Raw genomic sequence first — 25,141 nt, forward strand, 5'->3', positions numbered from 1 at the left:
ACTCGTGTTCATACCGACATTGCATTGACAATTAACAACCACACCAGGTTGTCTCACTTTAACGGCCAAAGTACGTATTCATTATGAATCATACATCTTAATGTGCGTATCACACAAGTTATCATTTGTTAGTTTACCAAAGTTACCGAAATCTTCAGTAGTTTTGATAATTAACAGAAAATCTATGGCAATCTATCGTAACTGGTCATTTATACATGAATAACAAAACAAACATTTCAGAAATAGTAGAGATGTTTTATATCTGTGTCCATATTGTCCATTAGTTTCTAGTAGACAGGCCATATGGTTTAAGAGAAAATAGCCTAATTAATGAAAAAAGCTAATCAACAACGGCATTCTTTTCAATTACCTCGGCAACTCTTCCAACTATTGACTTTTTTCACAACTGCCACTAGTTTGACACCAAAACATTGACAACAAATACATATTGACATCGTAAAATAAATGCTGAAACCCTCATATTAAACACCAATGGTTTTCACTAAGTTGATGGTTTATATTCAGGATAATGTTCTGCTCTGAATATTTCAGAGCAGAATCCTATTCTGATACCCGCAGATCTTGTTTCTCATGACCTTTGACCTGGACAATGAACTGTGACATGAACCACCAATCACACAGAATCTTGACTGATTTAATAATTTGTGTTCTGTAAGAGTTACGAGTTCACAGGAAATATTTGAGGCATAGTTTTTTGGGGGGATAAATATCTAATATTTATTTAGACCTCAGTTTATACTGACTTAAGAACAGGTCAATAAAATTGTAATGAGAGCATTTGCCCCTCAAACAAAACACAGCAATAGGTAATCCTGCATAATAAGATGACATATTAAAATGGGCAACTTTACAGAATAAACAACACCAGCTGACATGTACACATAACCCGTTTGGTTTTTGAAATGCTACATTCAGGTGCAATGAGGTACTACATTCAGCATGTGTGGCAAACAAACTTAAATGCTATTCCAACTCAAATAGGCATGATTAAGACTGTAGGTCCATTGACTGTCTGCATTATAGCATCTGATCGTTGGGGACTGGCAACAGAATTTGCTTGTTGTTCTTTAAAGGTGTTGGGTAGGTAACTACAGCAGCAAACACGGCTGGTCTCAAGGCTGGACTTTCTGTTGATGTAATGGAAGCCTCCTGATCTTGATCCCGACGACCTGCTCCAAGACTAAGAGCGGTTGTAATTGAATGAGAGGTCGGAGGTCAACTCGTGTTAGAGACATGCCAAGGCTCCCCCCTGAAACATGGCCTCTTCTCTAGATCACCTCTGGTACAGAATGTGAGGATCCTGACAGCAGAGCCTTGCTATACGTTGGATGATTTCCTCCCAACAGTCCAAGTCTATTTCCATGCAATGTGTTTAGCCCCACTGAGCATTGCTTTCAGAAGTTTATAATGACATACGTGTCTCAATTATGTTAAACACAAATAGAGTGGTTAGGTACAACTCTACATATGCATCATGACTACTGTCATTCAGTTAGTAGCCTAATCATTTTTTACAAAATCACAGTTGCATCATCTTGTTATGTATTGTAAATTTAAAAAACAACAATCTTAGCTTTTTCTCATACTTTTCTCGTGCATGTTGAGGATCACTCCAAAATCGCATCCTCCTCATGAGCAACAACAATGGATGTACATTTAGTTCCTTCATGGAGAACAACAATGGGTCCCCAGAAGAAATTCTGTGGAGGAGTCTTAATTAGATTTCAGATAATTAAAGAGGGCGATGAGGCCTCCTTCCAGCACCTCTTTGATTTGCTTCTGCAAGGGGTTCTGCATGATGTGGAGTCCCTTATCCAGAGGGTGGTAGGCCAGCTTCTCCAGCCTGCTGAGCTGGTGCATCTCCTGGGGCACGTTCTGGATGTCGTTGAAGTCCACGTTGAGCAGCTCCAGCCGCGTCAGGCAGCAGATCATCTTGGGCAGCGAGTGGATCTCGTTCCCCTCCACGATGAGGATCTTGAGCTCCACCAGTGCCGCGATGCTCTCGGCGATGCACTCCAGCCTGTTGCAGGCCAGGTGGAGGAATACGAGTCTCTTCATGGTGTAAACGCAGCCGGGGATGTGAACAATTTTGTTGTGGCTGAGATTGAGCTTCCTCAGGCAGGTCAGGTTGGCGCAGGAGGCAGGGAGGCCAGATATCTCGTTGTTGGCCAGGCTGAGGACCTCCAGCCTGGTGCAGTTGCCCAGCTCCTCTGGAACCTCGGTCAGTTGGTTGCGGTAGCAGAACAGAACGCGGAGGTGTCTGAGCTGGCCGATCTCTGGGGGCAGGCTGGTCAGCTGGTTCCCCCACAGGTTGAGGACCACCAGGTTGCTGAGGATGCTGAGGGCGGGGGGCAGAGCCCGCAGGCAGTTCAACGACAGGTTGAGCTTCTCGAGCTCCGTCAGCTCCCACAGTTCCTTGGGGGGTTCCTTGAGGCCGCGGCGGGCCAGGCTCAGTATGCTGTAGCCCCACTGTTTGTACGCGTGGTTGCGGATCCGCTCTGCCGACGTCAAGCTGTCCTCCCGGCCGGCACTCTTCCTCGCCTGCCTCTTCATCTCCTCTTCCTTGGACTGCTTGTGTCCCATTGGTGCTCCTTCAGCAGGAATACCGATGTCAAGACAAGAAGACGCGAAAGAGCATTACCCAGAAGCACTAGCCACAAAACATCCTAAACCGATAGGGTGGAGAGCGACAGACAAGCAGCTTTGGTCAGTGCTGGTACGGTCGACAGTCAACAAAGGAACTGTGTACATTCTCACTTAGTGTGTGTCGGATGTAAAATGCTGCTGGATATCCACCCTGGAAGTGCTGGCCAAGTGTAGCGGAGTGTCGCAGAGCAGTAAAGACGTGTGTTTGTCAAGGGGACTGATTTGAGAAATGTGTGCTGACAAGAGGGGAGGGAGCAGGGGGGCTGAAATCAACAGCCCACACTGACTGGATAGCACCAGCCGACCCCAGCCACACTGACTAAGTCACCCCCCCCCCCCAGCACCAACCACATCCCTCCACCCCCTTCAGCTGCTCCTGTCACTTGTGCGCTCCGGCCTGGGCGATAACTAACCTTGATTGCGCAGAGGGCGCAAGGATGGAGGCCCATGCCGCCCACCACACAAACCTTGACCTTGAATGGTGTTATTCAATCGATCGACCACATAAATTACCTCAATCACCTTCAAACAGTGGTGTTTGACTGCCGTACTGTCATTGGCTTGATCGTGGGATCAATTTGTTCTTGTCACAAAGCTACTGTATCCTCTTACACCAAGCATACATCAAGACGGTTATAAATGAGTCTATTTATAACCACAACCGTGGTCAAAACAAAACACCCTTTGTGGAAATGCTATCAGTGTGTCATACAATATCATTTCCTTTTTAGATTTCTAGCGCCTCTTAACACTTATTTATAGCTCTCTTAGATACGCAGATAGTTAGGATTATATTTTATAATGGCAGACAGTGTTGCTTCATGTCTCCTAAATGTATTGACTCCGTTAGCCTCGTGCCTTTCCCATGTCTTTTCATTAGTTCACACAGTATTAGATGGCGTTAGGGATGTGGATTAAGCAGCCATGGAGAGGCTCTCAAAAAAAGAAGAAGTTCTTGAGGAGTTAATGATTGAATGGGACACAAGTGGACAAATCAATCCAATCAAATAAAATTGTATTAGTCACATGCTTCATAAACAACTGGTGTAGACTAACAGGACATTTGGGACATTTCATTTTTACATGTGATATCGTAGAATCAACGTGGAGAACTGATTGGATTTGCAAACATAAGAGCATTTATAGTCTTTTTTTTCACCCAACTTTTAAGCTAAATACAATGTCATGGTGAAATGTCAAATTCAAGTCAAATTCACTTTAGTTGAAAATCAAAAATAGACGTTGAACTGACTGTCTGTGTCCAGTGGAATTAGTCTAAATATCAGACTGGGTCCTGCCGTTGTTTTAGATGCAATTGGAGACCTGTAAACCACTTGACACCACAATGCTGTACTGTACCAATCAGCTTCCTATATGCCTACAAAATGCATGTTTGAGGTCTGCAGGCTTTAAATCAAACCATGGTTTGTGTTATTCTCTTTCACTCAGTGTGGGTCAAAGCTCAAAGGACCCGGGTACCGGTGTTAGTGGAATTCCTCAGGTAATGCAACTCACTTAACAATTTGACCCACAAACTGAGTGCCTCATTCAGCCTTAAATATACCCCCTTAGCCCCCCACGTCCACCTCCTCCCACTCAAACCAAAACAGATCTGTCAAACATAAACTCATTTGACTTACTGACTTTTAATCCCTGCAGTTGAACAAGGCAGTCTACTGTCTGAATACACTGCCAGCTGAACTAGTAAAGCAAGGTGTCCTGGCCAAGGCGACTCTATATGGACTGTACTCATGTTAATATGTCGGTTCTGTTCACCCATTAATACCTAATCCAGTGACTACAATTTAAGATGATCAGTCACAACTTTACCATTTAAAAAAAAATCTTAGATGAGAAAACGGCAGATTTCATTTCACCACATTCACGATCACTTAAATGATCAATCATCAGATCAACTCAATCAGATGACACTGTGCTGAAACAACAACAACATCGCTGTCCATATCCAAAGAACTGTATTTCTAGTTAATGCCATGAAGGTACTAGCAGTGTGCAGGTAGGGTCCCGTATCGACGCAGAGTGACAGTGTGAGACAGGTGCTGGATCCTTATCACACAGACCCATGGGCTGACGTTGGGCATTGTGCAACTGATAACCCCGTGATGCCCCCTCTCTGATGGAAAAAAAAGCAGGACGGATTATTCCCGGCCCTGGGGAATCCTGTGATCAGAGGCGGATCATGGTTTTCCCTAGGGGAGGATTTTGGAAGAAACAGCACCCCATTCCCTGGCTCCTGGCTCCGATTGGAGAGACTGAAATACACGTCACCAGACGAGAGATTGGTCTCTCTAAAAGTATTATTCATGCATGGTTTATCTTGGTGGCGTACGACCACATGGGTTGTCACTAGTTACCACAGTCAAAAAGTCAAAATTGGGGTTGAGGTTATGTTTTAAAATGGGATTTTAAGAAGATAGAAATGGTAGAAATAGGTGGGGTTTATTCCTTTGTGGCTGTGGTAACTAGTAGTGACGACCTCGTACATGCCGGGATCAGATTACCCATCACTGGCGGCTAATCACAAACAACCCTATTCCACCGTTTTTATCCGGGGAAAGAGATAAAAGACGAGGAAGAGGGGATTATCTGCTCTCGGTTATTCCATTGTTGTCAGAAGTTATGAATGCCAATTATCCACGTGCAGTGTCTTGACTGTGGACCTCATTTGCATAGGTTTCCTTGCCAAGGTTGGGGGAATGTTTGGTTGTTGCTTTGTGTTTCTGGGATTTGGAGATTGGTCATGCATTCACAAGCAAGCAGAGTTGGCTACTTAACAGTTTCTGTGTTTGAACCCTAGGGCTTGCCTTCTGGTGAGACGAAGACATGATGAGAAATACAAATGAGTCTGAGGAAGACGGCAAGAGGAGAGTGTCAAGGCCAAGTAGTGAGAAGAAAGTCAAGCAAGCAAACTTGAGGTTGCCATAGTCGACCAGTCTTTGTACATTAAGGCTGAGGTCCACGAGAGGCGAAACAGCGCCGCTGGCTGCCCCAGGCGCATTTGTTCTTGTTTTGAGGAAATGAGCATCTGTCAAGGGACGCTGGAGAGGACGCTGGAGAGGAGAAGCAAGTACGGGGTGTCAAACATTTAATAGGGAAAGGCCATGGAACGAGACAGGAACAGCGTCAGCACACGGGTAACACAGACAAATTACAATTAATGCCGCAGCGGGGAACAGAGCAGGGAAACTGACACATATAGGAGAGGTAATAAACAGGTGATTGGGTGAGTCCAGGTGAGTTCAATATCGCTGATGCGCGTGACGAGGGAAGGCAGGTGTGCCTAAATGATGGTGGCAGGAGTGCGTAATGCAGGGCAGCCTTACTCCCTCGAGCGCCAGGGGGGAAGAGAGGGAGCAGGCGTGACAGCATCCTGCCCTGCCGGTGAAAGTAGAACATAGGAGAGACTGAGGGCAATTGTAGCACATTGAATTTCTCCAAAGCTACAGTGATGAAACACACAGTACATTCCCATCTTGGTTCTTTCCAATGCATGAAAAGTTACAGTGAAATATCTCCCAATTTGCATGTTTTATGGGCAAATGTTAGTTTTTTAGGGATGAAAGTATTTTTTTCCACCAGCTGTATTTTTCTCAAACTGCCCTGAGCATTAATGTCCAATAATTCAAACTAGCATCATTTTCATCACTATCTGTTGGTTGAACATTGACAGAAAGTAAGTATCTCTATTGGGCGGCAGCGTAGCCTAGTGGTTAGAGCGTTGGACTAGTAACTGGAAGGTTGCGAGTTCAAACCCCCAAGCCGACAAGGTACAAATCTGTCGTTCTGCCCCTGAACAGGCAGTTAACCCACTGTTCCTCCGTCATTGAAAATAAGAATATGTTCTTAACTGACTTGCCTGGTTAAATAAAGGTAAAATTTAAAAAAAATTATAATTGTAGTCCCTTGTTATGCACAATAAGTGTCATGGCAGCTGGGGGCAATTGTAATGACCCTGAGCCAAATCATGAAAACAACTGATTTGACCTTTAAGATTGTATGAATTATACATGGACGATACAAATACTCATTTTAAATAGCCTTGAAGTCCTGTAGAGGTGTCACTCCCTGACCGTAGAGAGCTTTATTAGGTCTCTATTTTGGTTTGGTCAGGGTGTGATTTGGGTGGGCATTCTATGTCCCTTTTTCTATGATTTGTATTTCTGTGTGTTTGTCCTGGTGTGGTTCTCAATCAGAGGCAGCTGTCTATCGTTGTCTCTGATTGAGAACCATACTTAGGTAGCCTTTTTCCCCACCTGTATTTGTGGCTAGTTGTCCATGTATAGTTGCCTGTGAGCACTATGTTGGCGGTTCGGTTGGATGTTTATTGTTTTGTTGGTGACATCTTATAATAAAGAAGTATGTACGCTCGCCTCGCCGCGTTTGGTCCGCTGTTTCCACCTTAGACGGTCGTGACAGAGAGTGCCTAAGAAGTTGTACATAGATATAATCTGGACACCATCAGACTATTGAGATGTTTGAGAGGAACAGAATGGCCATGCTAAAACATGGGTGTTACTGTAATAATCAGTTACGCATAACTACGTAGAAATACTAATATTTTGTGCAAAATCATTGCATATGTCTATGATTTTTTAAGTTAAGTGAATGTATTTGGTTCATTTTTAGATGTTATATTTGACCCCAGCTAGTGTTACAATTGCCCCTGAAACTGAGGCAAATGTAATGTCTGGACTTTGGATTAAAATCAATATTGTGAACTGACCGTTTTATGTACAGACATATAAATGGAATGAATGATTATGAGAAAAAATTGCTGTCTTAGTTCAAGTGGTTTCTGAGCAATAGAGTAAAATACAAAAACTGTTACAGTAGCCCCCGGTATCCTACCAGGTGTTATGGTAATTGAGGGTAATTATGTCTCTCCATCTTCCATTTGACTTTTTCTCCAGTCAGCGTCTTTTGGCCTTATGCCAAAAGCCTGTAGTAAGTTGTCTGGTTACACTCTGAGTAGAAACAACCATAAACTGAAAACAGGACTGTATTACCTAAACATGTGAGTATTGATCAAACCATTGAAGTGATCAATAAATAGTACAGCCTGTTATATTGCCTTACAGAATGAAGAACATTATTTTTGGTGCTGATCCTAGTGGGTGTACAGTTGTGCCAATGGGTCTTAGTTCCTGTAATGGCTCAGAGTCTCCGGGTAAACGTATATTTTCAATTTTCCACAGCCTCCTATGAATTCAATTATATATTCCGTATTCAACAGGGGACTATTTAATAGCTGAAATGTAATTTGTTCATCTATCTCTGCAGCCGGAACAAGTGGCAAATATAATGCTTAAACTCACCCACCAAAAATAATGTGGACATAGAGTGGAACAATATGATGAATAGGTAGGAGGATATCAACCCCACAGGCTATTACACAACATAAAGATGCCATTTGTAATGTTCCCTGAGAGGTGGTGGGGGAAGGTGACGTATGACCACAGTATACGGTTAATGCAGTTACAAAGTACCCAAATCAGGTTTGGGCTGCTGAAACAGCATCTGAGGATAAAAACAATTGTGCTTCTGACAACAGGCGCTCGCCATGATGAAGTACTGCTGTGCAGCCTAACTAGGCCCCACCTGGGGAGAGACACACATTACAAACACAGCAGAGCATGGAGCCTCACCAGAGAGTGAAGGTAGATAGATGTACTGTGTTTTACCACTATTCATTATATTGATCTGTCTACCTGTTTATCTGTCTGCCTATCTGTTTATCTGTCTACCTGCCTATCTGTTTATCTGTCTGTCTGTCTGCCGGCCTATCTGTCTATCTTTTTATCTGTCTGTCTGTCTGCCTATCTGTTTATCTGTCTACCTGCCTATCTGTTTATCTGTCTGTCTGTCTCTGCCTGCCTATCTGTCTATCTTTTTATCTGTCTGTCTGCCTGCCTATCTGTCTATCTGTCTGCCTATCTGTTTATCTGTCTGCCTATCTGTTTATCTGTCTGTCTTGCCACCTATCTGTCTATCTGTTTATCTGTCTGCCTATCTGTCTGCCTGCCTATCTGTCTATCTTTTTATCTGTCTGTCTGCCTGCCTATCTGTCTATCTGTCTGCCTATCTGTTTATCTGTCTGCCTATCTGTCTGCCTGCCTATCTGTCTATCTGTTTATCTGTCTGTCTACCTGTCCATCTGTCTGCCTGCCTATCTGTTTATCTGTTTATCTGTCTGCCTGCCTATCTGTTTATCTATCTATCTTCTTGCCTATCTATCTGTTTATCTGGCTGCCTGCCAACCTGTCTGTCTGCCTGCCAATCTCTCTGTTTATCTGTCTATCTGTTTATCTGTCTGCCTGCCTGCCTATCTGTCTGTCTGTCTGCCAATCTCTCTCTCTCTCTCTCTCTCTCTCTCTCTCTCTCTCTCTCTCTCTCTCTCTCTCTCTCTCTCTCTCTCTCTCTCTCTCTCTCTCAATTCAAGGGGAAACATATGTTAACATTGCAAAAGCAAGTGAAGTAGATAATAAACAAAAGTGAAATAAACAATAAAAAGTAACAGTAAACATTACACTCAAAGAAGTTCCAAAAGAATAAAGACATTACAAATATCATATTATGTATATATACAGTGTTATAACAATGTGTAAATGGTTAAAGTACAAAAGGGAAAATAAATAAAAATAAATATGGGTTGTATTTACAATGATGTTTGTTCTTCACTGGTTGCCCTTTTCTTGTGGCAACAGGTCACAAATATTGCTGCTGTGATGGCACACTGTGGTATTTCACCCAGTAGATATGGGAGTTTATCAATTTCGGGTTTGTTTTCGAGTTCTTTGTGGATCTGTGTAATCTGAGGGAAATATGTGTCTCTAATATGGTCATACTTTGGGCAGGAGGGTAGGAAGTGCAGATCAGTTTCCACCTCATTTTGTGGGCAGTGTGCACATAGCCCGTCTTCTCTTGAGAGCCAGATCTGCCTACAGTGGCTTTTCTCAATAGCAAGGCTATGCTCACTGAGTCTGTACACAGTCAAAGCTTTCCTTAAGTTTGGGTCAGTCACATTGCTGATTCAAGTATTTTTTTGCAAGATCCTAATTGGTCTGTCGAACTTTATATTCCTTTTGATGACATAGAATGCTTCTCTCTCTCTCTGCCTGCCTGCTTGCCTATCTACAATTGAAGTCGGAAGTTTACACACACCTTGGCCAAATACATTTAAACTCAGTTTTTCACAATTCCTGACATTTAATCCTCGTAAAAACTCCCTGTCTTAGGTCAGTTAGGATCACCACTTCATTTTAAGAATGTGAAATGTAAGAATAATAGTAGAGAGAATTATTTATTTCAGCTTTTATTTCTTTCATCACATTCCCAGTGGGTCAGAAGTTTACACACACTCAATAAGTATTTGGTAGCATTGCCTTTCAATCAAATCAAATTTTATTTATTATTTTGCCACAACTTTGGAAGTATGCTTGGGGTCATTGAACATTTGGAAGACCCATTTGCGACCAAGCTTTAACTTCCTGACTGATGTCTTGAGATGTTGCTTCAATATATCCACATAATTTTCCTATCTTACATTTACATTTAAGTCATTTAGCAGACACTCTTATCCAGAGCGACTTACAAATTGGTGCATTCACCTTATGACATCCAGTGGAACAGCCACTTTACAATAGTGCATCTAAATCTTTTAAGGGGGGGTGAGAAGGATTACTTTATCCTATCCTAGGTATTCCTTAAAGAGGTGGGGTTTCAGGTGTCTCCGGAAGGTGGTGATTGACTCCGCTGTCCTGGCGTCGTGAGGGAGTTTGTTCCACCATTGGGGGGCCAGAGCAGCGAACAGTTTTGACTGGGCTGAGCGGGAACTGTACTTCCTCAGTGGTAGGGAGGCGAGCAGGCCAGAGGTGGATGAACGCAGTGCCCTTGTTTGGGTGTAGGGCCTGATCAGAGCCTGGAGGTACTGAGGTGCCGTTCCCCTCACAGCTCCGTAGGCAAGCACCATGGTCTTGTAGCGGATGCGAGCTTCAACTGGAAGCCAGTGGAGAGAGCGGAGGAGCGGGGTGACGTGAGAGAACTTGGGAAGGTTGAACACCAGACGGGCTGCGGCGTTCTGGATGAGTTGTAGGGGTTTAATGGCACAGGCAGGGAGCCCAGCCAACAGCGAGTTGCAGTAATCCAGACGGGAGATGACAAGTGCCTGGATTAGGCCCTGCGCCGCTTCCTGTGTGAGGCAGGGTCGTACTCTGAGGATGTTGTAGAGCATGAACCTACAGGAACGGGCCACCGCCTTGATGTTAGTTGAGAACGACAGGGTGTTGTCCAGGATCACGCCAAGGTTCTTAGCGCTCTGGGAAGAGGACACAATGGAGTTGTTAACCGTGATGGCGAGATCATGGAACGGGCAGTCCTTCCCCGGGAGGAAGAGCAGCTCCGTCTTGCCGAGGTTCAGCTTGAGGTGGTGATCCGTCATCCACACTGATATGTCTGCCAGACATGCAGAGATGCGATTCGCCACCTGGTCATCAGAAGGGGGAAAGGAGAAGATTAATTGTGTGTCGTCTGCATAGCAATGATAGGAGAGACCATGTGAGGTTATGACAGAGCCAAGTGACTTGGTGTATAGCGAGAATAGGAGAGGGCGGAAAATCAAAAGCGGAGAATAGTCATCACTGTGGTTCCAGACGTGAAGGGTAACCCTCCCAATCCACAACCCCGTCCTCGAGAACAGAGCCCTGGGGGACACCAGTGGTGAGAGCGCGTGGTGAGGAGACAGATTCTCGCCACGCCACCTGGTAGGAGCGACCTGTCAGGTAGGACGCAACCAAGCGTGGGCCGCGCCGGAGATGCCCAACTCGGAGAGGGTGGAGAGGAGGATCTGATGGTTCACAGTATCGAAGGCAGCCGATAGGTCTAGAAGGATGAGAGCAGAGGAGAGAGAGTTAGCTTTAGCAGTGCGGAGCGCCTCCGTGATACAGAGAAGAGCAGTCTCAGTTGAATGACTAGTCTTGAAACCTGACTGATTTGGATCAAGAAGGTCATTCTGAGAGAGATAGCGGGAGAGCTGGCCAAGGACGGCACGTTCAAGAGTTTTGGAGAGAAAAGAAAGAAGCGATACTGGTCTGTAGTTGTTGACATCGGAGGGATCGAGTGTAGGTTTTTTCAGAAGGGGTGCAACTCTCGCTCTCTTGAAGACGGAAGGGACGTAGCCAGCGGTCAGGGATGAGTTGATGAGCGAGGTGAGGTAAGGGAGAAGGTCTCCGGAAATGGTCTGGAGAAGAGAGGAGGGGATAGGGTCAAGCGGGCAGGTTGTTGGGCGGCCGGCCGTCACAAGACGCAAGATTTCATCTGGAGAGAGAGGGGAGAAAGAGGTCAGAGCACAGGGTAGGGCAGTGTGAGCAGAACCAGCGGTGTCGTTTGACATAGCAAACGAGGATCGGATGTTGTCGACCTTCTTTTCAAAAGGGTTGACGAAGTCGTCTGCAGAGAGGGAGGAGGGGGGGGGATTCAGGAGGGAGGAGAAGGTGGCAAAGAGCTTCCTAGGGTTAGAGGCAGATGCTTGGAATTTAGAGTGGTAGAAAGTGGCTTTAGCAGCAGAGACAGAGGAGGAAAATGTAGAGAGGAGGGAGTGAAAGGATGCCAGGTCCGCAGGGAGGCGAGTTTTCCTCCATTTCCGCTCGGCTGCCCGGAGCCCTGTTCTGTGAGCTCGCAATGAGTCGTCGAGCCACGGAGCGGGAGGGGAGGACCGAGCCGGCCTGGAGGATAGGGGACATAGAGAGTCAAAGGATGCAGAAAGGGAGGAGAGGAGGGTTGAGGAGGCAGAATCAGGAGATAGGTTGGAGAAGGTTTGAGCAGAGGGAAGAGATGACAGGATGGAAGAGGAGAGAGTAGCGGGGGAGAGAGAGCGGAGGTTGGGACGGCGCGATACCATCCGAGTAGGGGCAGTGTGGGAAGTGTTGGATGAGAGCGAGAGGGAAAAGGATACAAGGTAGTGGTCGGAGACTTGGAGGGGAGTTGCAATGAGGTTAGTGGAAGAACAGCATCTAGTAAAGATGAGGTCGAGCGTATTGCCTGCCTTGTGAGTAGGGGGGGAAGGTGAGAGGGTGAGGTCAAAAGAAGAGAGGAGTGGAAAGAAGGAGGCAGAGAGGAATGAGTCAAAGGTAGACGTGGGGAGGTTAAAGTCGCCCAGAACTGTGAGAGGTGAGCCGTCCTCAGGAAAGGAGCTTATCAAGGCATCAAGCTCATTGATGAACTCTCCGAGGGAACCTGGAGGGCGATAAATGATAAGGATGTTAAGCTTGAAAGGGCTGGTAACTGTGACAGCATGGAATTCAAAGGAGGCGATAGACAGATGGGTAAGGGGAGAAAGAGAGAATGACCACTTGGGAGAGATGAGGATCCCGGTGCCACCACCCCGCTGACCAGAAGCTCTCGGGGTGTGCGAGAACACGTGGGAGGACGAAGAGAGAGCAGTCGGAGTAGCAGTGTTATCTGTGGTGATCCATGTTTCCGTCATTGCCAAGAAGTCGAGGGACTGGAGGGAGGCATAGGCTGAGATGAACTCTGCCTTGTTGGCCGCAGATCGGCAGTTCCAGAGGCTACCGGAGACCTGGAACTCCACGTGGGTCACGCGCGCTGGGACCACCAGATTAGGGTGGCCACGCGGTGTGGAGCGTTTGTATGGTCTGTGCAGAGAGGAGAGAACAGGGATAGACAGACACATAATCCACTATCTCATGATGCTATCTATTTTGTGAAGTGCCCTAGTCCCTCCTGCAGCAAAGCACACCCACAACATGATCAAATCAAATCACATGCACCGAATACAGCTGTAGACCTCGGATGGGGCCACAGTGTCTCCTGACCCCTCCTGTCTCAGCCTCCAGTATTTATGCTGCAGTAGTTTGTATCGGGGGGCTAGGGACAGTTTGTTATATCTGGAGTACTTCTCCTGTCCTATTCGGTGTCCTGTGTGAATCTAAGTGTGCGTTCTCTAATTCTCTCCTTCTTTCTTTCTCTCTCTCGGAGGACCTGAGCCCTAGGACCATGCCCCAGGACTACCTGACATGATGACTCCTTGCTGTCCCCAGTCCACCTGGCCATGCTGCTGCTCCAGTTTCAACTGACCTGAGCCCTAGGACCATGCCCCAGGACTACCTGACATGATAACTCCTTGCTGTCCCCAGTCCACCTGGCCATGCTGCTGCTCCAGTTTCAACTGTTCTGCCTTACTATTATTCGACCATGCTGGTCATTTATGAACATTTGAACATCTTGGCCATGTTCTGTTATAATTTCCACCCGGCACAGCCAGAAGAGGACTGGCCACCCCACATATGCTCTCTCTAATTCTCTCTTTCTTTCTCTTTCTCGGAGGACCTGAGCCCTAGGACCGTGTCCCAGGACTACCTGACATGATGACTCCTTGCTGTCCCCAGTCCACCTGACTGTGCTGCTGCTCCAGTTTCAACTGTTCTGCCTTATTATTATTCGACCATGCTGGTCATTTATGAACATTTGGCGGGACACAATGCAGATAGCCCGGTTAGTCAATGTGCGGGAGCACTGGTTGGTCGGCCCAATTGAGGAAGTATGTACATAAATGTATAATTAAAGTGACTATGCATACAGTGGGGCAAAAAAGTATTTAGTCAGCCACCAATTGTGCAAGTTCTCCCACTTAAAAAGATGAGAGAGGCCTGTAATTTTCATCATAGGTACACTTCAACTATGACAGACAAAAAGCCAGAAAATCACATTGTAGGATTTTGTATGAATTTATTTGCAAATTATGGTGGAAAATAAGTATTTGGTCACCTACAAACAAGCAAGATTTCTGGCTCTCACAGACCTGTAACTTCTTCTTTTAGAGGCTCCTCTGTCCTCCACTCGTTACCTGCATTAATGGTACCTGTTTGAACTTGTTATCAGTATAAAAGACACCTGTGCACAAGCTCAAACAGTCACACTCCAAACTCCACTATGCCCAAGACCAAAGAGCTGTCAAAGGACAATTAATGACTCCAATCTAAGTGTATGTAAACTTCAAACTTCAACTATATCTGTCTGTTTGCCTATCTATCTATCTGTTTATCTGTCTGTCTGCCTGCCTATCTATCTATATTTGTATCTATCTATCTATCTATCTATCTATCTATCTATCTATCTATCTATCTATCTATCTATCTATCTGTCTGTCTGTCTGCCTATCTATCTGTTTATCTGTCTGACTGCTTATCTGTCTGCCTGCCTATTTATATTTGTGTCTATCTATCTATCTGTTTATCTGTCTGTCTGTCTGTCTGCCTATCTATCTATCTATCTATCTATCTATCTATCTATCTATCTATCTATCTATCTATCTATCTATCTATCTATCTATCTATCTATCTGTTTATCTGTCTGACTGCTTATCTGTCTGCCTGCCTATTTATATTTTTATCTTTCTGCCTGCCTATCTGTTTCTCTGTCTGTCTTCCTATCTGTCTGCCTCTCTCTCTCTCTCTCTCTCTCTCTCTCTCTCTCTCTCTCTCTCTCTCTCTCTCTCTCTCTCTCTCTGTCTGCCTGCCTATCGGTCTGCCAGCCTGCTTATCTATCTATCTATCTATCTATCTATCTATCTATCTATCTATCTATCTATCTATCTATCTATCTATCTATCTATCTATCTATCTATCTATGCAGCAGGTAGCCTAGCGATTAAGAGCATTAGGCCAGTAACTGAAAGGTTGATGGTTCATATTCCAGAGCCGACTAAGTGAAACATCTGTTGATGTGCCAAGCATTTAAAGGGATACCATTTGGATGTCGCTGTGTGCGATTTGAAGAAAGTTGCATGCTAGGAGATACCCATAGACTTCCATTAATTGTGCTAATGCTAGTTAGCATTGGCTCGCTCATGTTGGACACAGAGACATAAAATGTTATCCAGGAGTTCATCTGACTCTGGCAGAGTAGATACAAGGTGTCCCTTTAACCCCAACTGCTCCTGTAAGTTGCTCTGAATAAGAGCGTCTGCTAAATGACTCAAATGAAAATGTATCTCTCTCTCTCTGACTGTCTCTCTGTCTCTCTGCACAAGACTTCCATAATCTCACCCCCCTGCATCCCACTGCTGTCTTGCCTCTGAAGCTAAGCAGGGTTGGTCCTGGTTGGTCCCTGCATGAAAGACCAGATGCTGCCCGAAGTGGTGTTGGAGGGCCAGTCGGAGGCACTTTTCCTCTGGTCCCCCAAAAAATAACTCAATGCCCCAGGGCGGTGATTGTGAACATTTCCCTGTGTAGGGTGCCATCTTTCGGATGGGACGTTGAACTAGTGTCCTGACTCTTTGTGATCACTGAAGATCCCATGGCACTTTTTGTAAGAGTAGTGGTGTTAACCCCATGTCCTGGCTAAATTACTATCATGGACATCTAATCATCCCCAGCTTCCAATTGGTTCATTCATCTCTTCTCCCCTGTAACCATTCTCTAGATTGTTGCTGTAAATGAGAATGTGTTCTCAGTCAACTTACCTGGTAAAATAAAGGTTCAAATAAATGACTTGACAGACATTGTTATCTCTCAGATGAGACAGAGCGTTTGCTCCTGGAGTTGTAACAGTCACTTTAGCCACATAATTGGATGGCTTGAGGTACCTGGGCTCATTCTGCTCACACACTTCCTGCCCTAGTGCCATTCCATTAGCAGCGGACTGTCGATTGGTGCCCGTGCCAGGCAAGCAGGACTTCTATCAGCAGGGTAATGGTACCAACTGTGAGGATCTGCAAATGGGCTTCAGCTGCTGCTTCCATGGCTAATGGAAGAGATGGAAGAGTAGCCTCCTAGCCTCAGCCGGACTCATTATGGCTCTCTGATTCTCTCTAATTGCACCCCACCCCCCCGGACAGAGACAGAGCTAGGGTAGGGACGGATTTGATTAGATTTCAATAAAGAAGACGAGGTAGGGAGAGAGAAAAGAGTCGGATAGACTGTTCTTAAGCTTTTAAAAGTCATGTTGTTCTATGGCTGTCAAGCACTGCTCACTGAACGTCATCATGGAGAGGCAACATATCATCCCAAATCACCACAAGATGGCGCAGCAGATCAGAGAAAATAGTTTGATCTTGGTCCGTGTATTTCCTTCAAAACAACTTCCCCCTCAAACCTAGAAATGAGGACTCACCGTTTCCTTAAACCTGTCCAGCAAGAGTCCAAACTGCTAAAGAAAGCAATGACACCTCAGCCGTTGTGTCCCCTGTGTGGATCCTTGAGAGGCCTAGCGTCACCTAAGCAGTTGCACCATAGCCTTAGGATCTTGCCCTCTCAGTTACTAATCTCTGAAGAGCTGACTCTGGCCATTCCTGGTACAAGAGATTCATTCAGGGAACATGACCAGGACATAGAGAGAGACAAGGCCGCATGGAAAGTACATCAACAAGTTGCTCAGGAAACTGAAGACAAAGTCGGTAGGTAATAATAGTAAGCTGTATCAGTTCTAGGCTACAGTGTTGAGTTCTGTATGTCTCAGTGTTGAGTTCTGTATGTCTCAGTGTTGAGTTCTGTATGTCTCAGTGTTGAGTACTGTATGTCTCAGTGTTGAGTACTATGTCTCAGTGTTGAGTTCTGTATGTATCAGTGTTTAGTACTGTATGTCTCAGTGTTGAGTACTGTATGTCTCAGTGTTGAGTACTATGTCTCAGTGTTGAGTTCTGTATGTCCCAGTGTTGAGTACTGTATGTCTCAGTGTTGAGTACTATGTCTCAGTGTTGAGTTCTGTATGTCTCAGTGTTGAGCACTGTATGTCTCAGTGTTGAGTACTGTATGCCACAGTGTTGAGTACTATGTCTCAGTGTTGAGTTCTGTATGTCTCAGTGTTGAGTACTATGTCTCAGTGTTGAGTTCTGTATGTCCCAGTGTTGAGTACTATGTCTCAGTGTTGAGTTCTGTATGTCCCAGTGTTGAGTACTGTATGTCTCAGTGTTGAGTACTATGTCTCAGTGTTGAGTTCTGTATGTCTCAGTGTTGAGCACTGTATGTCTCAGTGTTGAGTACTGTATGCCACAGTGTTGAGTACTGTATGTATCAGTGTTGAGTACTGTAGGCCATAGTGTTGAGCACTGTATGTCTCAGTGCTGAGTACTGTATGTCTCAGTATTGAGTACTGTATGTCTCAGTGTTGCGTACTATATGTGTTAGTGTTGAGTACTATATGTCTCAGTGTTGAGTACCATATGTCTTAGTGTTGAGTACTATATGTCTTAGTGTTGAGTACTGTAGGCCACAGTGTTGAGTACTATATGCTTAGCATTGAGTACTGTATGTATCAGTGTTGAGTACTGTATGTCTTAGTGTTGAGTACTGTAGGCCACAGTGTTGAGTACTATATGCTTAGCATTGAGTACTGTATGTATCAGTGTTGAGTACTATATGTCTTAGTGTTGAGTACTGTAGGCCACAGTGTTGAGTACTGTGTGTCTTAGTGTTGAGTACTGTAGGCCACAGTGTTGAGTACTATATGCTTAGCATTTAGTACTGTATGTATCAGTGTTGAGTACTGTATGTCTCAGTGTTGAGTACTGTATGCCTCGGTGTTGAGTACTGTATGTCTCAGTGTTGAGTACTGTATGTCTCAGAAATATTTCTGGTTACTTTTTAATTAAATTAAAACACTTGACTTTGTGTTCATTGTAATTTCATGAGGCATTTATTTGTCTGTTGTGTTTGAAAGGAGATGTTTTTATTTTAAGCCCGCCACCACTTCAGAGGACAAAGTGTATTACTGGTCTTTATTTTATCAAGTTAAAATAAAACATTTAATATTCACACCAAAAGAAAAGATAAATATATATATAAAACCATTATAGCCCTGCTATTTCACATTCTTCCCTTGAATTCAGAGACTAAATAAGACCTGGGACACCAGCAGGGGAGTGGACTATAGCAACCAGGGTTAAGAAAACCAGGGCGGTATTCATTACACCAATTCGGTTACAAAATGTTTCTTAAGTGGAAGCTGATTATTTAAGATATTCTGAAGAGGTAGGGAATCAAAAGTTTTCAGAAGATGGGCAGGGACTCTGCTGTCCTCGCTTCAAGGGGAAGCTGGTTCCACCATTGGGGTCACAGGACAGAGAAGCGCTTTGACTGGGCTGTGCGGGAGCTGCCCTCCCATAGGAGTGGGAGAGCCAAGAGACCAGAGGTGTCAGAATGAAGTGCTTGGGTTGGGGTGTCGGGTTTAAACATAACCTGAAGATAGAGAGGGGCAGTTCCTCTTGCTTCTGTGTAGACAAGTACCGTGGCCTTGAAGTGGATGTGAGCTTCGACTGGAAGCCAGTGGAGTGTGCCGAGGAGTAGGGTGACATGGGAGAACTTGGGAAGGTTGAACACCAGGCGGACTGTGGCATTCTCCATACGTTGTTTGATGGCACAAGCGGAGAGCCCATCTAACAGCAAGTTTCAGCAGTCCATGTCAAATAGCTAGCTAGTTAGCGGTGGTGCGCGCTAATAGCGTTTCAATCGGGTGACGTCACTCGCTCTGAGACCTTGAAGTAGTTGTTACCCTTGCCCTGCCAGTTGTTGATGTGTGCCGAGGGTCCCTGGTTCGAGCCCAGGTAAGGGCGAGGAGAGGGTCGGGAGTTATACTGTTACACAGACAGGAGATGACAGGTGATTAGATTACCACTGAAGGACATGAGTTACAAAAACATGATTTTAGTTAGACAAACTCTAAGAGAAAACAACAAAAACATGATTGTATTGGTATCAATAGATACTGTAGATAACAATACTTCCAAGTAACAGGGGTTATTCCCAGTAACCCATTGGTTCTGAACTGCATTCTACAATGCTATTCTAATATCAGAATAACAATGTGTCTTCAGAGCATGCCTCTATCCATCTCGTCTGTGTGACAGATAAGGCCTATCCAGACTCTCGCTGACCTTCTGCTGTTTATAAACTGAATGTTCCAGTCGCTTGTAGATGACCAGGCCCTGAAGTCCTAACATAGATGTCTCTTCTGGTTGGAGCAATGATATAGTACACCTGCTTCCATCCCTTATCCCTTTAACAATAGAACCAATAGTTCTGTCTGTCTGTCTTGTCTATCCTGTCTATCTGTCTGTCCTGTCTCTGTTTTGTTTGTCCTGTCTATCTGTATATCTGTCTGTCCTGTCTATCTGTCTGTCCCGTCCTGTCTATCTGTCTATCTGTCTGTCCTGTCTCTGTCTTGTTTGTCCTGTCTATCTGTCTGTCCTGTCTGTCCTGTCTATCCTGTCTATCTGTCTGTCCTGTCTCTGTCTTGTTTGTCCTGTCTATCTGTCTGTCCTGTCTGTCCTGTCTCTGTCATGTCTGTCCTGTCTGTCTGTCTGTCTGTCTCTGTCATGTCTGTCTGTCTGTCCTGTCTATCCTGTCTATCCTGTCTATCCTGTCTGTCTCTGTCATGTTTGTCCTTTCTATCTGTCTGTCCTGTCTATCCTGTCTATCTGTCTGTCCTGTCTCTGTCTTGTTTGTCCTGTCTATCTGCCTGTCCTGTCCTGTCTGTCCTGTCTATCTGTCTGTCCTGTCTGTCCTGTCTCTGTCATGTCAGTCCTGTCTGTCTGTCTGTCTGTCTATCTGTCTGTCTGTCTATCTGTCTGTCCTGTCTCTGTCATGTCTGTCCTGTCTGTCTGTCTATCTGTCTGTCCTGTCTCTGTCTTGTTTGTCCTGTCTATCTGTCTGTTCTGTCCTGTCCTGTCTGTCCTGTCTATCTGTCTGTCCTGTCTGCTCTGTCCTGTCTATCTGTCCTGTCTGTCCTGTCTCTGTCATTTCTGTCCTGTCTGTCTGTCTATCTGTCTGTCTCTGTCATGTCTGTCCTGTCTGTCTTTCTATCTGTCTGTCCTGTCTCTGTCTTGTTTGTCCTGTCTATCTGTCTGTCCTGTCTGTCCTGTCTATCCTGTCTATCTGTCTGTCCTGTCTCTGTCTTGTTTGTCCTTTCTATCTGTCTGTCCTGTCTATCCTGTCTATCTGTCTTCTGTCTGTCCTGTCTCTGTCTTGTTTGTCCTGTCTATCTGTCTGTCCTGTCCTGTCCTGTCCTGTCCTGTCTGCTCTGTCCTGTCTGTCCTGTCTCTGTCATGTCTGTCCTGTCTGTCTGTATATCTGTCTGTCCTGTCTGCTCTGTCCTGTCTGTCCTGTCTCTGTCATGTCTGTCCTGTCTGTCTATCTGTCTGTCTGTCCTGTCTCTGTCATGTCTGTCCTGTCTGTCTGTCTATCTGTCTGTCCTGTCTCTGTCATGTTTGTCCTGTCCTGTCTGCTCTGTCCTGTCTGTCCTGTCTCTGTCCTGTCCTGTCCTGTCCTGTCCTGTCCCGTCCTGTCTGTGCTGTCCTGTCTGTGTCAATAGGGGTTATGTTCATTGCTCCTCATATTTATACATACACCTGCTACCATGACCTTTCCTCAGTCTGGCCTAATAAGTTCCTCCCTGACAGAAGCTGCTGTAGATACAGATACAGACTAAACAACCTGGTGAAAACATGCATCCCTAAAACGGTCCATCTGGTTCCCCTAGTATCTCAACCAAGGAGGAGCCTGGTTATACTAAACAACCTGGTGAAAACATGTATCCCTAAAACGGTCCATCTGGTTCCCCTAGTATCTCCACCAAGGAGGAGCCTGGTTATACTAAACAACCTGGTGAAAACATGCATCCCTAAAACGGTCCATCTGGTTCCCCTAGTATCTCCACCAAGGAGGAGCCTGGTTATACTAAACAACCTGGTGAAAACATGCATCCCTAAAACGGTCCATCTGGTTCCCCTAGTATCTCCACCAAGGAGGCGCCTGGTTATACTAAACAACCTGGTGAAAACATGCATCCCTAAAACGGTCCATCTGGTTCCCCTAGTATCTCCACCAAGGAGGTGCCTGGTTATACTAAACAACCTGGTGAAAACATGCATCCCTAAAACGGTCCATCTGGTTCCCCTAGTATCTCCACCAAGGAGGCGCCTGGTTATACTAAACAACCTGGTGAAAACATGCATCCCTAAAACGGTCCATCTGGTTCCCCTAGTATCTCCACCAAGGAGGAGCCTGGTTATACTAAACAACCTGGTGAAAACATGTATCCTTAAAACGGTCCATCTGGTTCCCCTAGTATCTCCACCAAGGAGGCGCCTGGTTATACTAAACAACCTGGTGAAAACATGCATCCCTAAAACGGTCCATCTGGTTCCCCTAGTATCTCCACCAAGGAGGAGCCTGGTTATACTAAACAACCTGGTGAAAACATGTATCCCTAAAACGGTCCATCTGGTTCCCCTAGTATCTCCACCAAGGAGGAGCCTGGTTATACTAAACAACCTGGTGAAAACATGTATCCCTAAAACGGTCCATCTGGTTCCCCTAGTATCTCCACCAAGGAGGAGCCTGGTTATACTAAACAACCTGGTGAAAACATGTATCCCTAAAACGGTCCATCTGGTTCCCCTAGTATCTCCACCAAGGAGGAGCCTGGTTATACTAAACAACCTGGTGAAAACATGTATCCCTAAAACGGTCCATCTGGTTCCCCTAGTATCTCCACCAAGGAGGAGCCTGGTTATACTAAACAACCTGGTGAAAACATGTATCCCTAAAACGGTCCATCTGGTTCCCCTAGTATCTCCACCAAGGAGGAGCCTGGTTATACTAAACAACCTGATGAAAACATGTATCCCTAAAACGGTCCATCTGGTTCCCCTAGTATCTCCACCAAGGAGGAGCCTGGTTATACTAAACAACCTGGTGAAAACATGTTATACTAAACAACCTGGTGAAAACATGTATCCCTAAAACGGTCCATCTGGTTCCCCTAGTATCTCCACCAAGGAGGAGCCTGGTTATACTAAACAACCTGGTGAAAACATGCATCCCTAAAATGGTCCATCTGGTTCCCCTAGTATCTCCACCAAGGAGGAGCCTGGTTATACTAAACAACCTGGTGAAATCTGTAGACTGGAATCACTGGATGCCTTAACTCTATAAGGGAGTTTCACGTTACAATGTATTATTTTATTTAACCTGTATTTAACTGTAACCATACAGTATATTGGTGTTGGCTGCTCCTGTGTTGTTCAATAAAAGGCCAACCCATTATATGATGCCCTGGTTTACAGGAATAGTTACAGGAATAGGTGTTGTCGTAGGGGTATGTTCATGCTTTGCAGGCTTATTAGTCACTCATTGTCTATACACAGAAGTAAAATAGGACATTATTACACGTGATAATCTATGCCTTAGGAGGTTGGTGGTCCCTTAATTGGGGAGAATGGGGTCGTAGTAATGACTGGAATTAGTGGAATGGAATCAAATACATCAAACACAGGGTCTCCAGGTGTTTGATGCCATTCCATTTGCTCCGTTCCAGACATTATTATGAGCCGTTCCGCCCTCAGCAGCCTCATTTGATCTGTACAATTAATAATCATGCATATTATGTCTCTGTCCTCTGGTATCGCCATGTACAATGGCAAGGCCTTTCTTCTTGGGAAGGGACTTTCTGGAAAAAGTCACTAAAGTCATTGATTCTACAAAAAGGGTGAGGACGTTGCCTCGTTAAAACATTACAGAGATCTTTTCCATCAAATAATTGAATAAAAGTCTGACAGGCATGCATTCATGGGAGGAGCTGTCTGTAATTATAGAATCTGAATGTGGCTAAGACTTGAATAGTTCATTTAGTAGTCTATTACTGCAGTGCTGTTGCCCTTAACATTCCCACCCATTTTCATTATATCCACAAGAGGGCAGTATACACACACCTCCTGACCAGATAATGACACTCAATTTAGCTGACACGAGTCACTTATAAATTCTCCACATGGCTGTTTCTTGTCATTGTTGGTAGCTGGCCATGCTGAATGACAACAACTCAAGGACTTCTGCCCCATTGAAGAGTACAGATCGGTTTTGTGATGTTGTCAGCTAAAAAACTTCGTTTTGTTTTGCTTTGTTGAAATTAGTCTGGAAGACAAGTTTCCAATGTTTCATACATTCATAGGCTTGTATTAAATGTTTAAGTACAGTTGGTTGTGGTTATTGAATGCCCTGCATAACTTTGATGGAAAAAGGCACCTACGCTTTCCATTCCAGTATCACAATCATGGTTCAATATTTACATGGACTTTAGTGTATTATCAGCAGAATAACAGTATCTGGTGTACTGTAGGCTACTGCTATGTAAATCGCGCAGCGTATACCTCTGCTTGTATAGAGGTTACACGGCTACTTTTTTACAAGTTGTACAATTTGGTGTAATAATCCAATTACAACGACTGCTTGCCAAATGGTGAAGCATAGTTGAATATCCAAACTGCATGATATATTTTATGTAGGATGTTGACATAATTAAATCGTCAAATAGACTATAGGCTGCTTGGTAGACTACATAAAAAAGTTGCCTTCATTAAAAATTTTTTTTTAACCGTTTCAAATTTGGTGCAAAGTTTTTGTTATTCTAAACCTTTCTAAAATAAAAGTATCATTAAACACAAAACAGTGTACATTTTTAAAGGTCAAAACCATTTTAATTTGTAAAGAGTAGTTGAGAGTAAAAGGCAGCAATTATAAAATCTCGACAAATTTGGTCAATCCCCCCTACTCCTCATCAAATGGTGCGGTCCAGCCAGGGACTTTGTAGTGGGACGAAAGAAAAACCTTGAGACAAAAGTTAGCTGAATGAGTGAGGGGAGGGAGGAGAGTGGAAGAGGGGTACACGCTGAACAGATGACAGAGAGAGACCATAGGCGAAACGAATGTGCATGACAACTTCAGGCTATAAATTCCTGTAAAACATTAGAAAATATATCCCTAAATTAATATTGGAGACATTTATTAGAAGCCGAAGTCCACATGTGTTGTGAAAGATGAGGCTCTTATGCTGTGCTATTGTGCTGCTATCTGCATCCTCCGCGGAGTGCCAGCAAAGAGGTGAGCTGGAAATAATCTCTTTCCTATCGACTGTTTTTTCACTCATTCAGCACGAGGTCTCAATGCGTCGGAGGCAAAGCATTTATTTATTTATTCTTAAAGCAATGTATGGGATATGCACTTTAATTTATGTAGACCATAAGTGGAAGATTAGGAATAGTAGATGTATCTTTGTTGATAGAACGCATCTTGAGTAATTACTATTTTACTGTTCTTTACATTTGCCAGTTTAAAACAGAAATAGCCTAATATCTATTGCATAAATTGAGTGAAAAGTAATAGGTGTGTTGGTGTTGAAATTGCGGACAATAATTCAGCCATTAATTTACAATTACAAACAGGAGGATTCTAAGTTATTACAAACGATGCTATCCAGTTTTAATACAACCAGTTGCATCACCAGGAAACTAATATCACTGGCCAATCTACATGATAGTTACTTTGTTAAACCGTTATTAGTTCTCACCTTGAGAGAAATTCCGGGCCATTGTCATTGAAATTATTTACAATTGCTGACGCCTCTTTCTCCAAAGCACAGTCACGCTAACATGCTAAGGTCGCCT

General features: G+C 44.5%; 2 protein-coding genes and 1 pseudogene across 2 annotated transcripts in view; 1 reads left to right on the forward strand and 2 right to left on the reverse strand.

Annotated features, from left to right (window-relative positions):
- Nucleotides 1-239: 239 nt before the first annotated feature.
- LOC123990278 (leucine-rich repeat-containing protein 30-like) lies at nt 240-2,948 on the reverse strand. Its single transcript, XM_046290867.1, has one exon. The coding sequence runs from the start codon at nt 2,602-2,604 to the stop codon at nt 1,735-1,737; it is 870 nt and encodes a 289-aa protein (XP_046146823.1). The 5' UTR covers nt 2,605-2,948; the 3' UTR covers nt 240-1,734.
- A 7,427-nt stretch (nt 2,949-10,375) lies between these two features.
- LOC123990420 lies at nt 10,376-19,639 on the reverse strand (annotated as a pseudogene).
- A 4,684-nt stretch (nt 19,640-24,323) lies between these two features.
- The window catches only part of LOC123990421 (laminin subunit alpha-1-like), a 91,934-nt gene continuing 91,116 nt past the window's right edge, over nt 24,324-25,141 (forward strand). Inside the window, exon 1 of the mRNA XM_046290969.1 lies at nt 24,324-24,578. Within this exon, the coding sequence (XP_046146925.1) occupies nt 24,515-24,578 (64 nt within the window). The 5' untranslated portion in view covers nt 24,324-24,514. The remainder of the gene's footprint in view (nt 24,579-25,141) is intronic.

The sequence above is a fragment of the Oncorhynchus gorbuscha genome, linkage group LG12, assembly GCF_021184085.1.
Source record: "Oncorhynchus gorbuscha isolate QuinsamMale2020 ecotype Even-year linkage group LG12, OgorEven_v1.0, whole genome shotgun sequence".
In the NCBI taxonomy this organism is placed as follows: Eukaryota; Metazoa; Chordata; class Actinopteri; order Salmoniformes; family Salmonidae; genus Oncorhynchus; species Oncorhynchus gorbuscha.

Excerpts from the sequence above, each read along its gene's own strand:
- LOC123990278 (XM_046290867.1), bottom strand. The coding sequence starts at position 2,604 with ATGGGACACAAGCAGTCCAAGGAAGAGGAGATGAAGAGGCAGGCGAGG.